Below are 14,972 nucleotides of genomic sequence, written 5' to 3'. Positions count from 1 at the left end.
TTGATCAGTGGTCCATGGGGAACTGAGGGAGTGCAGATAGCTGGTCCACAGCTCCTGAGGAACGCAGCTTCACATTCCTCCTTGCTCTTTCCCCGCTTCTGCAAAATCACTTCTAGTCTTTCAGACCAGAGCAGCTGTGAAAACACATCATGGCTTAATACTTGCCAGAAAAGACCTGGCTAATGCACTGCAGTACCATTGTCCTGCGGGTCCTCATTCACTGGTGCAATTCGTCTCAGGGAACACTCTATTTGATTCTATTAATATATTCTAACATTTTCTATCACATTCTGTCTCTAATTAGACTGAAAGGCTCAGTTCTCTTGTTGTTTAACACTTTCTACAAAGAGGTCGGAGGTCATGTTCTGCTACAGAGCAGCACAGCATGACCGCTACTGATTCACTGTCTTCCTTAAGGGCATTTCAGCAAGATAAACTGCATGCTGATGCAGGGCTTGTGCCTGACATCCCGCTTTTTGCTCTCTCAACAAGAGTGGAAATCTATCAGCTGCTGAATTACCTGTTCATACAGCAACTTTAACCCAAACCCTCTTTGAAGCATGGTCTCAGTCCACTAATCCCTCTGCCTGGTTTATGGGTGGTTGGTAGACCTGCAAACTGCTAGTGGTCATCTGTCTTTGAAAAAGAAATAAAACAAAAAGTGCAATTTTAAGTAATATGGTGTTCTGATTTAGGTTAGGACAGGGATTTCTTACCTGATTTCTCTTACGAATCAACTAAGTTAGTTGCCTAATTATTGTTCTTAACCTCAAAATATAGTCTGAGAGGCATTTAATTCCCACTAAAATGATTTTGCCTGAAAAATATTCTAAAATATATTGTTTAAATTCAGAGTTTATTCGACGTGCTCAGGAAAAAAAAAAAATTACATCCATAATTCCATGACAACTGCTGACGAAGGTCATGTAATATGATCAAAAGCTCTAGAACAGCTACAAAGTGGATTTTTCAGTTGAGATTGTTACGTTAAACGTTGTTGATTTTTACCGTAAAAGTTCTTTAATACTTTACTATATATACTTTACTATAATGCTCAGTTCCCACTTGACCATCATGGGCTGCCAATAAAATCTGCAACCAAAAAAGTACTCATATGGTCTAATGTGGTTCAATAGACAAACCACAAATCTCCACTCGCTCTGTAATAAATCCGAGAGATGCTCTGTGCTCACTGGGAGTGAACGGGTGCCCTGGAAGACCCGCCCGCCTCGGATGTGACGGCAGCCAATGGTAACGCACCGTGCGCGGTGGAAGAACGGTCACATCATCATCAGCAGTCGTCCTGCTGAGGACTGCCGTGCGGCTCTGCTCCTGTTCGGGCTCCAAGTCTCGAACACCACCTCTTGTTTTTGTGTTGTGTGTGCCATCGCTTGAACACTAACACATGACTGGAGAAGTTTACTGAGAAATTACCAGTTCCAGTTTCACGAGAAGAGCCAAAGACAAGTTGTATACCCACGAAGAGACATGTTTTTCAGAAGGAGAAGACGGACTGCCCGGCTGTCTTTGACTTCCAACCAGCGGTAAAGCTACTTTGATGAGCTAACAAGCTAACTGGGAATGTTTTCCGAAACTAGCCAGTCAGTTAGCTTGCTAGCTAGCTAACGTAAATCGGCTGGAGAAATTCGCCGTATAGAGGCAGCAAAACGGATATAATGATACGTTTTATCTTTCGATACATTCAGTTAAAGAACCGAGGCAACGTCGGAGACCGGGTGTGTTGAATGTTTAGAGCTCCGGTGCCCGCTTGGTAGCCAGTTTCCAGTAACTTAGGGACAATTGTTAACTGTCCAGGCAACAAGTCTGGCAAACAGTGCTGCTTTACACTCTCAAGTTTTTACTCGTTTTTCGCAGTGTTGTTATTAGTGGTCGTACGGGTTTGGTAAACCACAAACACACACAATGTGGTGAAAATGTACGTTTAGTCCAAAGTAAAGGTGACGTTATACGAAGGAAAGTAGGCTGCCAATCAAATCTGGACACTCTCCCTATAGGAGAAACTTTTCCCAGGTAATCGATATACTGTTGACGAGGAGACGAGGTGGATGAACATTATCAGTCGCCCACATGCGTTGGATCAGTTCCCGGACTTGTGAAAGGCATCTGAAGCAGAAGGTGGGAGACGTGAGCGCACAATCCTTGCAGCCCGCGGGAAGATGGCGGAGCGTTCCCGCAGGAGGTGGTGAAGCCAAAACTTGGGGACTTCTTGGATTTATCGCCAGACATCAAATCCTAGATCGTAGTACACATGCAGGCCAAAAAACGGTACTTAATTCTGTTCTCCGCCGGTGCTTGTCTCATTCTGCTGTTTTGTTTTGGGGGGATACAAGTCCCGCTGTCCAGGCGGAGTCCCAGCCGGCGTGATGACCGCAGCCTCACAGGTTATCACCCCGGGGCGCGGTGGCGTCGCTTCCCGGGGGCACTGCAGCCTTACAGCACCTGGGAGCGAGACTGGAGCGACGATCACATCGGACACATATCTCCGAGGCAGAAGAGGGACGCTAACTCAGGCGTTAACTCTGGAAAACGCTGCAGAATGGACTCCTGTTTTGATTTCTCCCGTTGTGAGAGAAATGGATTTAAAGTTTACATCTACCCCCAGCAGAAAGGGGAGAAGATGTCAGAGAGCTATCAGAACATTTTGTCCTCTATTGAAGGGTCCAGGTTCTTCACACTTGACCCAGGACAGGCATGTCTGTTTGTCCTGAGTTTGGACACTCTGGACCGGGACCAGCTTTCACCCCAATATGTGCACAACCTGAAAGCAAAAATCCAGAGCCTTCCTCTGTGGAACGGGGGCAAAAACCACATCATCTTCAACTTATACTCTGGCACCTGGCCAGACTACACAGAAGATCTTGGCTTCGACATCGGCCTCGCCATGTTGGCCAAAGCCAGCATCAGCACGGAGAACTTTCGGCCCAACTTTGATGTTTCCATCCCTCTTTTCTCTAAAGACCACCCTAGGACAGGAGGGGAAAGAGGCTACCTGAAACATAACACCATTCCCCCTTATAGGAAATACATGCTTGTTTTCAAGGGGAAGAGGTACCTAACTGGAATAGGTTCAGACACTAGGAATGCTTTATATCATGTTCATAACTCAGAGGATGTAGTCCTCCTCACCACATGTAAGCATGGGAAGGACTGGCAGAAGCATAAGGATGCACGCTGTGATAAAGACAACGCGGAATATGACAAGTGAGTACTATCCAGTTAACTTTACAGCAAGAACGTCTCAGTCCTTTTCATGTCACTCCATACAGTTGATTTATGGGTCTTTGTTTTTTTCTGGATGATGCACAGTATCAATACCCATTGGAAGTTTTGTTTCATTTCTGTTTTCTCCCACTCTGTCTTGTCTTTTCATCTTGTCCTAATGTTTTGTCAGTATGGTGGTTTTACATTACATTTGACTGGTTGAACTGACACGGTTATCCATCTGTTATCCACTCTTATCAATGACAAGGTGGGTGTTAAGTGTCAACATTTTGACAGGAAATCTGTTTCTTTCTTGGATTGAAGCTTTGATTTTTCAGGATGGTCTCTGTGACCATGGATAACATTAGTCAACTCACACAGTTCACACTCACACTCGTCAGAAGTCTGGTCAGGTTCATGTTCTTACAACACTCATTCATTACACTGCTAAGTATTTCAGTTTTCTTGAATTATTGATGTGTTGTTCCCATGCTGTTGTGTATTTTATTCTCTTTTAAGACTTGATGTTATTATGTGGTGCTGTATAAATTTAAGGGCGCTGTTCTATTACTTAGAAACAGGAGCCTTAAGTTTGTTTTTATTGTTTGTTTTTTTAATCATTATACTTCCCAGATATGAGGCAGTATGATGGGAGTATTTCTAAACTCAGCGTGGCCTTAGGAGAGCCCACTTTTCCCTGATTTGATTCCTTTTCATTTTGCACATTTGATTTACTCAACCGCAATAGAAACATTTCGGCGGACAAATTTGATTTGTCACTTTTAAATAGTTCCCATGTCATATGACTTTATTTACCAAATCACACATCACGAGGCACACATAAGTGGATTTGCTTTAATGTCAGCCACAACAGCTACGATATTAATGTAATTCAATTGATATCCCCATCTGTCTATACAGCCTGCTATTCAGCAGTGGATAAATCTGCTTCTCTTGCTCTCGACATTTCTTTATATCAGTGTATAATGAGTCCTGACACTCCGTGGCAGAAATTGTCATCCTCTCTCAATATAAGAATGCAACCCCATGGATGTTACTCATGAAGATGCACACAGGTAACAAGCAATATTGCACAGCTCCACTACCTCGAAAAGTTGCTCTGTGATCATCACCCACACCCATCATCAGTCCTACGGCTAAGCCGTACTGTTTTCTGTGCCCAAATCTGATGAGCAAACTGGCGTCTGTCTCCGTGCTTTGGCCAGTGGGATTCATTTCGTGTCCCCCCAGACTGTGCTGTGTTGTTACTGGTGACTGTATGGCGCTGGGTGTTTGACTGTGGCTCTTTGGAGTGGATTAGCAGGGACAAAGCGCTGGTGCCAGTAAGGGGAAGCCACTCTGGCCCCTGTTTGCTCAGTCATTTCCCAGACAAACCCAACTGCGTGAGCCAGGAATGCCCTGGCCCCAAACCGTGTCCTGTGTGACCCCTCTGTTGTTTGGGGACCTGCTGTGATTGACCCCCATGTCAACTTTTTACTATGTTGTTGTCAATTATTCATTTTGGGTGACAGACCATTTCGTTGTATGTTAAGGGGTCTGCTATGAAACCTAGCTGCAAGATGGCTTACAGCGAGAATGAGCGAGCGGTGTTCAAATCATAAACTGCTTCTGATGTGTTTTTTCATATTAGGGTGTCTAATGTGTTTGTTACGCGTCGATCCTTAGAGGATTCTCATGTTTGTGTCTGTCTGTGAAGGTAGGTTTCAGCTTAAGGAGGTTCACTCGTTGGCTCAGCAGAATAACATTCTCCCTATCACTCATAAGACATGAGCTATCTGCTCTCTCTCTCTCTCTCACTCTCTCACTCTTACTCTGCCTCTTTCTGCCAGCTCACTGCTTGCTGCCAAGCGCTGCCAGGGAGTGATTTCACACAGTTAGATGGGTGGCATCAGAGCCATAACCCAAAGGAAAAATTAATCCTCCTGTCATTAAGTAGCATTGGGGGAAAAGCAGGCTTTGGGTATCTCTCTAGCCCTCGTCAGCTTAGCTTCATTGCAAAGCTACAGTGTGTTCGGTGGTTCTCAGTCAGTACATCCTCAGTAAGCCACATCACTATCAGTCAACAGGCTTTGACTTGATCCCCAGTCCACTACAGAATTCCTGCTAAATTAAATAAAATTAATTTACTGATCCTGACCTTATCTTCTCCTTGTGGTGTTACATCCCTAACATCGAACAAAGTCTATAACTTACTAAAACAAATACAGATGTCCTGAGCCTTTACAAAGGATTGGTATCAGGGCCGGTCTGGGTATATTTTTAATGGTTCGATATCGTCTATGATAAAACCGATCAAATACTGATCCTTTCTGTACTGTACTCTACTGTGTTCTGTCCACCTCAGCCTGCTAGTGTTGCAGCTGCCCTTGCACATATTGGGGCATACACGAGAGTGAAACTTAATGGTCTGCACTCCTGTGTGACCATGGCTATGACCATGGTGCGACTTATATCTTGCTGCAACACCTCACTGGTCTGCACAATCCATGATCAGATCCTAATCACGATATAATCCAGTTATCTGAAACCCATCCTGAAGTGTTTGGATCTCCATCTCAACATTATCTGGATGCCTTATCGTCCACATAATTGACAATACATCTTCAGATCACATTTCCAAACAAATTTCACGGTTTTTGCAGTGAAGTGTAGAGAGTTTGCATTGTGGGCTCAACTGAGTTCTTGCATAGACAAATGGCATAAGATCCACTGTAGTAGTCTTCTGTTGCACTACACCACAAAGTCTGAAATTAAGCAGCAAAGTTTTCATTACAAACACATTTTTCATGTCTTGTGTACATTCAGGAAGCAAAGTGAAGAGTGCATTTCTCAGCCAGATATTTATACATTTTTTATGAGAAGTTTGTTTGGGCCGGATCTGGTAAAAATATCTTGCAGTGAACAGTGATTTTTAATAAACCAGTTTGAGGCTATTGGGACTTTTTCCACTTTCGGATCTTTTTGGTGTTTGCAATAATACCTCACTTTCACATTTTACATGTTCATATTATACCTACACTGGACTTTGGTAGATCACCCCAGATGACAGTCTATGTGCAGTTGTAATAGCTGTGATAATCAATCACATTTTATCTCTCCAGATATTTTTTTCTGCTGTGGCTGGTAAATTAAGGATACTCCAGTTATGGTTGGTCTAATGTAATCAGTGTAGATAGTCCTCCAGAAGGTGTTTTGAAACAGATTTACAGTCACTGTGGTATGGGTGCAGCATTTAGCCTTGATCTCTGCATATTGCACGCAGCAGAAGTCTTTACAAATGACATCTTCCCTGGTTTTATTTCTGTATTAGGCTTTATTAATTAATTGCATTCTTGGCTCTTGTCACCAGTACAGCGAGCCATGAAAAATCCTATCATTACACTGAGATTTTATTGAGTCTGTTTGGAGTGCAAATTGGGTGGGGTTTTGGCTTTTGGGGAAAATCCAAATGGTTAGCATTATCTCTGACAGGACTGATTCATCATTTCCCAAAAGCTGAATTATTTTCAATTGGTAATCGTACCCAGACCTGCTCTGTTTCCCAGGCCTGGCATCCAGCTGTGCAGGGCTTTCCAAGGGAGTGAGACTGTGAGGGGCCAAAGATGTGGGTGGGACAGTAGTCATGGAAGCCAGTTGCCAAGGAGATCAATATTTGTTCTTAGATGATGACTCGACCTCCAAATGAAAAATGTCTCTGACTTGTACTGTCCTGTAAACAACACAGTAGTTGGAATAAACTACTGAAAATTGGGAAAGTATGAAATGGGCTGAATATCTCCCTGGAGTAAGCAGCTGTGTTTCACACAGATTGAGACTTGAGTTAAGACATCAGCCAATTTGTAAAATGTGTTAAATATTTTAACAGTTGTAGGTGTGCTGAATTTATAATACAGTACCGTATCACTTACATATAGCAATGATCAAACTATCATTTGCACTGTCTTTAGGTAGTATTGAGTTCTTTTCATGATTGTGAGTTTCACTGTCCTGTTATATAGCCCTATGGGTCAGACAGTGCAGTCTGTGGTCTAACTGAGTGGAAGTAATAGTTTCTGTGCCTGGCTGTGGCCCTTTGTGCAACAAATCCCTCTTATCCTCTCCCACTGACAACAAGGAAGTTGTGACAGACTGAATGCAGCCTCTCACCATAATTACCATGTAATGGCCATGTAATTTTTGTGTAATAGTTGAGACTTTATTCTCCAGATGTTGGCTTGGTATGCATCATGGGTTTTTGATGTACTGTGTGAGGACATGTGGGGTCTGTTTGTAGAAGAAATGTCTTAACATGTACATGGTACACTGTCTGACTGACTGTACTGTGTCAGGTGTGATTTTAGTGTGTTTTTGCCAGCGCATAATGTTTATTAACTCTGTTATCCAGTCTTGAGATCTCATGGCTTTTAATAGCTTGTACACTACAAGTAAAGCAAACAAAACAATCTGCCTTTAACTAGCTTAAGTTCATTACTTATGTCTGTTTGTAGCTCATTTAGTTTCTGTTAGCGGTGATAGGATTTGGGATTCAGGGACAGGACAGGAAAGGAAGTTTTTTTTTTTCCATCCATGCACTCCCTTACTGCTATAATGAATATTTCTTGTGTACATGACACAGACTCTAGCATCTACTTGTACATTACCTAAGTAGGGACAATTAAGTCCAGGGGTATTATTGTATTCTTGCATTGTCAAAAGGTTTCACATTTTGACTGTATCAGCTATGATGCATCAATGTCTTTTGGCGACTTCCTTGTTACTATCTGCATATCTTATTGAAATATCTTGAGATTGATTTGGCATTTTGTTCAATGACTAAAATGTCAAGTGATATATTTCACATATTATGGTGTTTTGCAAGTGAGCTACAGTATGTCTCCACTTCGCTTGTTTACCTGCAGTGTCCCTGCTGTTCCCACTTCACCACACTCTGTCCTTCATACATCTGCACTCAGCCACTGTGTACAAGCCTGTAATACAGCCAAAAGAGAGTAGAAAAAGATACAGCAGGAGGCAGGTCAGATGCAATTTTAACCTCAAACTGAAAGCCCTCTCACAGCTTGTTTCCAATTAAGAGGCCCTGCCAAGCGAGAGAGTATGAGAGGGATAGAGTGAGAGATGAGGGGAGAGACATAGAAGAGTGGGAGACAAACTGAGAGTGAGTTGGAGGGAAAATAGGAACACAAAGAGAGAGTCTGAGAAACTGAAAGATAGAGAGAGAAAGTAAAGGCAAGAGAGAAGCAGAAAAGAAGAAAAACAAATGCCAGTCATCCAGCAGTGAGAGGTGAGTGCAGTAGCTGGCTGGGTGCTGACGTTGGTCTGCTAGGTGTATTTATAGACTTGCAGAGTTTTAATCCTCAGTATTGGCCAAAGCCCCTGGCAGAGGGCTGCTAGCCAACTTGATGCAGGCTTTACCGAGCTCGGGGAAAACGATAATCGTTGGGGGAGGATGGTCGATCTCAGAGTTCCTGCACATTAACTATAAAGTGCCTTTTTTCACAGTCTTGCCTACTGTTTCAACACATGAAATCGGTAGGTTCTTAGTGTACTTGGTTAGAGATACTGTTTATTTTGTAACCTTGTTTCTTCTTAAAGCCTGAATATACCCTATTTTTCTATCCTTTTGTTCATAGTGCTTCTAGCCAAGCAAATATAAAAGCCAGTAACGCTGCATTGCACTGGAAAAGGTGCTGAAAGATCACAGAATATAAATTCATATAGCTCCACTGAAAAAGAGAGGATCTTCACTTTTAACAGTCTACCAGCATCAGAAACATGTTCACAGTACAGTGTTTCCCCTAGGTTGACTGCTTTGGAGCGGCGGGGCGAGGGGGGGTACATTGACTGCCAGTTTGACAACCTACTGCTAAACTTTTCCTCTGCTTGGCTCGTGTTCACGTCATGTTTCTGCCGCTCGCCCTCTGCGCTCACGCAACTACACACGCACCGCCTTATACTTTAACGGAGTAACGCTACTCTTGCAAAAATACGTAGATGTCCTTTGAAGAACGGAGAGAGTGAGGATGACTAAAAAATCCACAATAACGTAGGGTGTTGCACAGTGTGCGAGAGAAAACCATTAGTTGCCCGTTGACATTAATGATCATCTGAAATTTTAGCAGCGGCGCTCATAGTTTTGCAGGGGCGGTGCACTGCTGCTGAATATAGGGGAAACACTGTAGTAATCTCAGTTCTTGAGGTCTCCGTGCGGTATCACTGTCCCTCAGCCCAAAAGTGTAGGTACATTTTGGAGAAGGTACACATAAGCCCTAGTGGTACCTCAGGTAGAGTTACAGATCCTATAAACATAACACCCTGACACAGAAGCATAGATCACATTTAGGACCCTGACACTGAGCTGACCTCAAAGAACTCGTGCTGGCAAAGGCAGACTGATCAATTGGTTTGCGTTAAGTCATGTCTTGTGGTAAAAGTTTTACTTGAACAAAGCACCAATACTGCAGTTGATGGTAAGACAACATCCAACATACCGTACGTGAATGTTCCCTGTCTATATGAGTGAGAATTATGCAAGAAAAGAGGTAGTTTGCACAATGTATTGTCCAAGCCTCTTGGGAAATCAGATGTGTTTATAGTTGTTGTGAACGGCCACAATCAAAGGCAGAGTGAACAACCAACCGTCGTAGAAAGGGAAAGACGCAGTATCATTTCAGTATGGGATTAACTGTTCACATTTTCAGACAGTCTCACTAGGAAGTGTTGCACTCACTTGTTAAAGGGACAGTTCACCCCAAAATCAAAAATACATATAGTTTTGTGTGGAGTTGTCAACCAGCTATCTTGCGCTTGGTAGACAAGAACAAATGGAAGCAATACAAATCTGATTCACACGGAGCTGAAGAGCTCATCCAAAAGCTCTCTTTCACCAACTGCCTCCATCACTGATTTAGCGTGGCTTAAAGGTCCACACATACAGGCAGACTAGTGCCAACAGTGTTGTGCATATTGCAGGAAGTACAGGTGATGTTTGGCCGCAAGCATTTAACAACAGCCCAGTGTTGCTCAATGGCCGACAGTTGGCTTGGAATTTCACAGCCCATAGCAGCACCTGGCTGGACTGACTGTTACTTTTTTACTTTACTTAATTTACTTTACTTAATTACTTATCTTTTTGTTTCTTCTTTCATCATTCGTCATTGTTACAGTATTCAGATCCATTAAGGCAAGCTAGTAGACCATCGAGCTACTGTATAATAAAGGTGACTGAGGAGATGCAGTGCTCTCATGATGGTGTGTTTTCTCACCAGATTGAATTGAAATGTAGGTTTCATTTTGAGAAACTTTTACAACACTAGTCTAATTTCTGTCTTAAGATAATCACATTGTTCTAGGAGTCGTTATAATATTCAGTCTGCAGGTCATTGTTCCTATTATTATGCAGTGGTTTTGGGTAACTTAATTACAAAAAAGCCTTGCAGTAGACAATTCTGACTTCAGTTTAGACAATGATCCCTTTTTCTGGAAGGGCCCTCCAGTTGCCAGCCTTTCCTACTCAGCTCTGCCAGTAAAGTATCTACGTTTGGCCTCGCTGGAAAGAGTGGAATGATCCAGCAGATGGTGAAGGAGGTTGGTAAACCACAAAACCAGTCCACTTAGATTATATGTTTTCTCTTCATCAACACAGGCCGAGAAATGACACTTACATGACCACACGATAATTTTGGAACAGCCATTGTTTTAAATGGTGTTTCGGATGTGTACGCTGGGCCAGTTAGTGTATGAATGTGAAAGTACTGGTCGTGGAGCAGGTGAAGGTCAACAGTGTGATGTATTGTAGCTTATCAAACAAACAATATTGAAGTGACTGTGCTACATTTTGCAATATACTGTACATATCACCAGTACATTGTGTTGTCAGTTTAATTTATGTTGCTAATTTCACACCTGACGGTGGAATAAATTCAGCATCATTTGACACCTATTCCACCTGCTGTTCATTTCCCCAGGTCTTGTCTCTGAGGATGTAAACAAGTTGAATCCCACACAGGAAAATGCTGGTACAGTCAGCCACCGGCAACAATGAGCTGAGATAAGCTCCTCTGAATGTTTCACATCTTTGTCCGCTGATGTTCATCTTTTGTAATGAAGATGGACAATACAACAGGAAATGTATGTCACAATGACATACTGAGCTTTTTTCATCTTTACCTCTGCAAATCCATTTTCACCATATTTCTTTGTGTTTTCTGTATTTTTTCCTTTGTGAATGGCTTGTTTACATCTAAATGGCTTCTTTGCAAGTAGATTTGTAAGACTGATTTTTAAAAAAAAAAATAGTGACACCTTTGAGATATTCTTTTATTATAGCAAAAGCAAACAAAGTACGTGGATTAGGTTCACCAGAAGATGTGCATAGTGGATCTCCTGGCTACTGTGTAAGAGAGATTTATTCAGCCTATAGTTCTGATGGCCCATAGCCTTGAGTTGTGGGGCTGAAGTAGATGGATAATGCACTGTTTCCTATAGAGTGTTGGGATTATAAACTGCTCATTTACAGAGCTTATGGTAAGTGATAGCCAAGGAAACAAATACAGGAAAGCGGATAAGTGAGCAGCCAGGATATCACATGTCCTGCATTCAACATAATCATGTCACGTCTGCTGTTACAGCTCTCTGATGTGCATGTAGATTTTATAGCCTTTCTGCCTGTGAATAGTGTGATTTTATAAAGTGCTTCATTCGCTTGAATGGGTTTTAACTGCTCTTGCACTCTCTTAGGAGGCTAGCTGTTCAGGACAGAGGGCAATGCCATTTGTTTGCCATGCTCCCTCTCTATCTCGGCTCCTGTCCTGACAGGATGATGTATGTCTTATCCTTGGCAGCCGTGTCCAGGTGATGTATTTCACTTGGAATGCTGGGAGAGTGAAATAAGGAAAGGGATCACCATGTGCCAAGCACAGAGTGTGGTCCATTGCAGGAGCTTTTCTGTCATCATGTGGAGGCACATATCACCATTTCCATGCTCCCTGACAGATGTGATAGAGTTGCACTGGATGAAACAGTAAGGCAGAAAGTAGGAAGTGCTGCCAAACAAACAGATCTGAGAGGGTTCGGGTGTTGAAAAAGTGAAACTAAAGTGGTAATGAAACACAAGCAGCGCCTAATGGTGATTGAGATGATGAGGGTGACCTTCATGAAGGGTAGTAACAGATAATTGATGTAAAATCCATTTTTATGGTTTTGACACTGGGGCCTGATTGGAGAGGGTTTTGCCAGACCTCAGGTGGCATTTTTTTCTTCCAAGACTTTGGTATATTTACTTAAAGGAAAAATTCACTGCTGTGAATATGATGATTTCTTAAAACTAGGTCACCTATGTACTAGAAATGTGCAATTATTTTTGAAATTGGTGCCTATGGCTAAAGAAAACTGAGAAAAAGGCTGTAGAACCCCCATACCGCAGGGAGGATCCTACAACAACCGGAATGCATCGTGTGCATCTCGTCCAATGAGCTTCCAGTGAGCTACTCACGGTGTGTTTATGAGCAGCCGGTTATCAAAGACAAAGTGAGCAGCGTTGTGTATCTTTACTGAGGTTTAATCAACAAAACATTCTTTCTCATTGAGTCTGGATATGTGGTACTGGTGTTTCTAATCTAACCATGGTTTCTTTTACCTATTTTGGACGATGATGAGCAGGACCGGATTGTGCTCAAAACTGGATGCAGCCACAAGTTTCAAGTAACACAGTCACTGCTGTGCTGTTCTGTATTCAGGGTTGGCAAAGTTCGATATAATATTCTTTTAGAAGACAAACTCAGGTTTACCAAAGCACCACAAAGTTTGTTGTAGAGCAAAGTTTTCAGTCTGTCTCCATTCTTCCTGATGATCCTCACATATTCAGCCTTGTATCATGAAACTAGTTTTCTTCCAAATATACTGATATTTTTAAGTGTTTAATAGTATTGTATTTTAGTGTCTGCTTTTCTCTATCGCTGGTGTAACATGGTAGCCAGGAGGGTATTGGGAGACCCACCTCTGACCGTCTTGAAGGCACCACTACTGAAGGAGAAGAATGAGGAAATGTAGCTTGTAGTTTAATGCAGATTTCCAAAGTCTGCTGGATGATGCATTTTGCATCACCCAGCGGACTTTTGGCAGCAAATGAGTGGGGTGCTCTGGTTGCAGGCAACATAGAGGGAAGTTAAACATTGTTAATTTGCATATACTACCCACTTTGTAGAGATACAATGCTGGTGGAAAATCGGCAGAGTTTCCCCTTGAGCATCAAAGCTGCTGTTGTACTAGAGTATCGATGGTGGTTGTAGGTGTAGCCTGCTCTCTGGTCCACCTCAAAACCATTGGGTGCGGTCTGTTTCCATCTAACTTTGGTGCAGTCCCATGAAGTGAACAATGTGATTGGTTGAATGTGCCACAAAAAAAAGAAAGAAGAGGAAAGCACCCAAATCTAGACTCAAGTATGTAGACCAAATCTGAAAGTGACATGGTATGGAATAAAAAAAGGAGAAAAGAAATGGCAAGTTGATTTAAAAATAAATATTTGATAGATATCACTACCAAAGTCATCTAAAGCATCTAAGGACACAGATCAAACTTCCTGGAACTGACTCATCGTACAGCAAGCCAGTGTTAGCGTGACCCCTGAAGCACATTTACAGTCTTTTCAAACACTCAGATAAGTTGCTTGCTCGGCATGACAGGGACTTTCTCAATTATCCCTCATGTACAATGAAATATGTTATGAAAGCTACATGCAGAATTAAGCAGCACTCTAAAACCAAGGCCAGCCAAATCCTATGGGTTTTTAATCCTTCAGTCACTGTGGAGAGGAGAGCTGCCAGGCACACAGATATGGAGTCTCTCAATGTCTATGACTCTTGAATCAGTGCCACAAAATATTTTTTAATATTTCATGAATTATATTTGGAATTGAGAAGAAGGGGATTATGGTACAATAACAAATAGCCTTAGTATTCCTTCTCGGAGATTTGGAGAGAGGAAATGACTGACTTATCATGAAGAGCTGGACCTCATGAGTGTGATTGTCCTTGCGTCTCCTCAAAGGTACTTTGGCAATATGTCATCATCACCATGTGGGACCATGTTGTGCCGTTATAATGCAACCACTCTGGAAATATTACCAGCCACCATGTTGCGAGGCTTGGCTGGGTAGTGACTCGGATCATCAGATAAAACTGGCATACAAACACACATTCAGATATGCTATCTACCCCTGTCCTCTTTGGACTCCAGTCTGTGAGATAAGGGCTTCAACTGGCACTGTGAGGAAAGGGAAGCTCCAGTACACATGATGATAACCCTGAGTGTATGATAGTCTGTAAGTCTTCCGTAAAATGGTGGCCTAATTCAACATGTTCTTTGTCGCAGTCCTTAACAGATAAAGTGGCCATTTAGACTGACAATAATGTAAAATTGTTCAAATCACGTCAAGAAGAAAAGCTAGTTGAATGCGGGCAAAATGGGGAAATAGGTGGCGAACAAATTAATATTGACAGAGACTCAAAGCAACTGTTTCCTTTGCAAACTAGTTTCTGTTTTTATCAAATCTGCTGTAATTAACGCTGAAATGACGTAGGCTATGATTTTGTGCCTGTTGGCTAAGCTTCATACACTTGGTGCCTTTTCTCACTCTGGTGAAATCTGCGACTTCCCCTTGTGAGGTCACAACCAGAGGGCAAGGCAGGAAGTGTTGTCTTTGATCTTTCCTGCTGTTCAAACTAATTACCTGC

At 42.4% G+C, this 14,972-nt stretch overlaps 1 protein-coding gene across 1 annotated transcript in view; it reads left to right on the top strand.

Annotated features, from left to right (window-relative positions):
- The first annotated feature begins 1,162 nt into the window (after window positions 1-1,162).
- Window positions 1,163-14,972, top strand: part of LOC121905207 (exostosin-1a-like) — a 39,737-nt gene continuing 25,927 nt past the window's right edge. The window contains exon 1 of the mRNA XM_042423287.1: window positions 1,163-3,222. Coding sequence (XP_042279221.1) covers window positions 2,270-3,222 — 953 coding nt within the window. The 5' untranslated portion in view covers window positions 1,163-2,269. The remainder of the gene's footprint in view (window positions 3,223-14,972) is intronic.

Source organism: Thunnus maccoyii, chromosome 10 (genome assembly GCF_910596095.1).
Source record: "Thunnus maccoyii chromosome 10, fThuMac1.1, whole genome shotgun sequence".
NCBI classification, from domain to species: Eukaryota; Metazoa; Chordata; class Actinopteri; order Scombriformes; family Scombridae; genus Thunnus; species Thunnus maccoyii.
The sequence above is the reverse complement of the archived record's forward strand: the minus strand, read 5'-3'. Positions and strand labels throughout refer to the sequence as shown.